The sequence below is a fragment of the Juglans regia genome, chromosome 12, assembly GCF_001411555.2.
Source record: "Juglans regia cultivar Chandler chromosome 12, Walnut 2.0, whole genome shotgun sequence".
In the NCBI taxonomy this organism is placed as follows: Eukaryota; Viridiplantae; Streptophyta; class Magnoliopsida; order Fagales; family Juglandaceae; genus Juglans; species Juglans regia.
In genome coordinates this window covers 2,143,676-2,146,447 of record NC_049912.1, presented here as the reverse complement: position 1 = coordinate 2,146,447, position 2,772 = coordinate 2,143,676, and the positions used below count along the sequence as shown (strand labels likewise).

The following is a 2,772-nucleotide window of genomic DNA, read 5'->3' as shown; positions in this document are numbered from 1 at the left end:
ACGTAAAAAGTATGGATGATGTACTATCCAAACAGTAAACAACTTTCAAGGAGGTACATTTCAATTTTAAATTCATTTAAATTTATTTTATTTAATTTTTATAATTTTTTTAAATTTTAATATTAAATATAATAAATAATTTAATTTATTTAAATATTAAAATAATTTTAATATTAAAAAATAATATTTTATTAAATTTTTAACTTTTATTTTAATTTAATTCAACTCAATTAAACGTTTAAATGCCAAACTTCACTGTACCCCGCTACTAGTATTATATGGATGGAAAAATGGCCTTTATTCTATAATTATATAGCAAGACTCTGAAACGATCACAACCGTCGGATCCTTTTCTTGAAACAATAAAATTCGACCGCTGGCATGAGAAAAATGAGAAACTCCAAGAATTCTCTTCTCGTCTTCACACCTTGTCACCTACCCCTCCCCCCAGAGATTAGCTCACTTCTCAGACACTACGTTGTTACACACTAATCGGAAAAGGTCAGTGTTGTGTTATTCCAATCTCAGCCCAATTCCTTTTTTTTATTCAGTCTCTCCGAATATCGTTGATTAAAATGAGTTTGTTTTTCTTAATTGTTTCTCATCTCCCTGATTTCATCTGGGGTTTCACATTTGGAATTGTAGAGACTTTTCTGCTCTGTTCAACATGTGGCGATCGCTTATTCACTTTTGATCTGATTGTTTCGGTTTGATTATTATAAAAGTTCCTGATTTCCTTCTTATTCCGGATTCAACAACGGGCATTTCTACAGCAAACTTTGTCTGTGTTATTTTGACACAAGTCTATATTTTTAGTTCTTTTTAGTAATCCTTGGTTATCTCCGTTTATATGATGTCCAATGACGTTCGATCCTTTTGTTCTTGCCTTTAAAAAGCTTTTGAGCAATTTGTCTCCTCTGCTAATCAGGATTGGTAACATTCTTGCAGGCGCGTTTGAATTTTAAGCTTTTAGAGGTTAGGGAGATGGCAAGTGGATTTGGGGAATCAACAAGTGTGCCACGGCAAAACTCGTCTTGCTCGGGCAATATTGGGAATGATGCAGGAGATTTTGAATGCAATATCTGTTTCGAATTAGCTCAGGACCCAATTGTTACTCTTTGCGGCCATCTCTTCTGTTGGCCATGTCTATACAGATGGCTCCATCATCACTCTCAGTGCCAGGAATGCCCGGTCTGCAAGGCCTTAATACAGGAGGAGAAATTGGTTCCTCTCTACGGAAGGGGCAAAACACAGAGTGACCCAAGATCAAAGTCGTATCCGGGTATCGATATTCCTCGCCGCCCGGTGGGGCCGAGGCCCCAAACTACCCCGCCTCCGCCTGATGCAACTCGGTTTAACTTTAGCAGCCATGGGTTTGGATTTATGGGTGGTTTTATGCCAATGATGACAGCTAGGATTGGTAACTTCACCCTGGCTACTGCTTTTGGTGGTTTGATTCCATCATTATTCAATATTCAGTTTCAAGGCTACCCGGATGCCACTGTGTACGGGCAGACTTCTGGTAATTTTCCCTATGGGTTTCATACGTTTCATGGGGGCCATGCTCATCACAGGTTCCATCAGCAAACAAGTCGAGTACAGCAGGCTGATAATGTTTTGAGGAACATTTTTATGCTGATTAGCATATTTGTGATCATTGCTCTTCTTTGTTGGTAATTTGTGTTTGCTTCTTATACTTAAAGCTGATCATGAGTTTCTACACTGGTGATGTTATGTCTCTATATGCACTAGCTGCGTGCTGATTTCATTTTGTAATATTCATTTCACCCTTTCTGAAATCTGAAAAATGGAATTTAAATGAAATGCAAACTTCTCTCTAATTCTTCTTCATCTCAAGGATTGTGATTCAGATCAGTGTGATTTGCACTCTTGGTTTAGATTTGACCCTTATCATCAATGTAAAAAAATAAGTACATATGGCACAATCTAGAGAATTAAATCGTAATTGAGGGTATAAATTACAAAAATGTGGAAGTTTGATATGTAAATTGATAATTTTTATAGCTTTAAATGTAAATTGAAAAGAATGTTGTGATTTGGGCTTTGGAATGTTCTCTTCCCTATTATACTATGGACACGCTTCTACACGAGGAAAGCACGCTTCTACATGAGGAAAGCATCAAGCACAAAGATGTTGGTCTTTATTTCATATGCCCAACTTCTTGTAGCAGATAGATAACTTTATTGAAAAATGCTTTTGGAATAAAGTAAAGCAAACGAATCAAGAATGGCATAGCCATATATATATATATATATATATATATATATATATATATATATTCTAATAATATTTTATTCAACTTTTAATTTTATGTTAACTCAACTCAACTCATGTCATTTACGAAAACAAACGAGACCTAAAACTATGTAACTGATATCATTATTCCTCGACATAAATCAAGATTATGAGAGAGAAGGGTGATCCATCGTTGTTGATTTTCATAGTCTCATGTTTTGTTTGTCTTCATTATTGATTTTGTTCTATCATTTCTTTTGCAAGTCATAGGTCAGAATAACACTTTAGATCATACGGTGAAGGATTTATATATCATACTCTCTTGTGAAAAGTTGTATGTAAAGTTGAGGTTTTAGATCTATCAATGTTGGTTTCCCTTTGAAACTTATCCAGGCAGCGAGGTTTTAACAAGCTTGAAGTCTTGAAAATATTGTTTTAAATACCATAACATACTGGCTGGTACGGCCAAAATATGTCGTACCGGCCACTGGTCCAGTATATGTATTATATATATT

The 2,772-nt window shown here is 35.2% G+C and overlaps 1 protein-coding gene across 1 annotated transcript; it reads left to right on the top strand.

The window, feature by feature from the left end:
- The first annotated feature begins 380 nt into the window (after nucleotides 1–380).
- LOC108997504 (E3 ubiquitin-protein ligase RNF185-like) lies at nucleotides 381–1,858 on the top strand. The gene is made up of 2 exons (XM_018973822.2): nucleotides 381–501; nucleotides 949–1,858. The coding sequence occupies exon 2, from the start codon at nucleotides 985–987 to the stop codon at nucleotides 1,675–1,677; it is 693 nt and encodes a 230-aa protein (XP_018829367.1). The 5' UTR covers nucleotides 381–501; nucleotides 949–984; the 3' UTR covers nucleotides 1,678–1,858.
- Nucleotides 1,859–2,772: the final 914 nt, after the last annotated feature.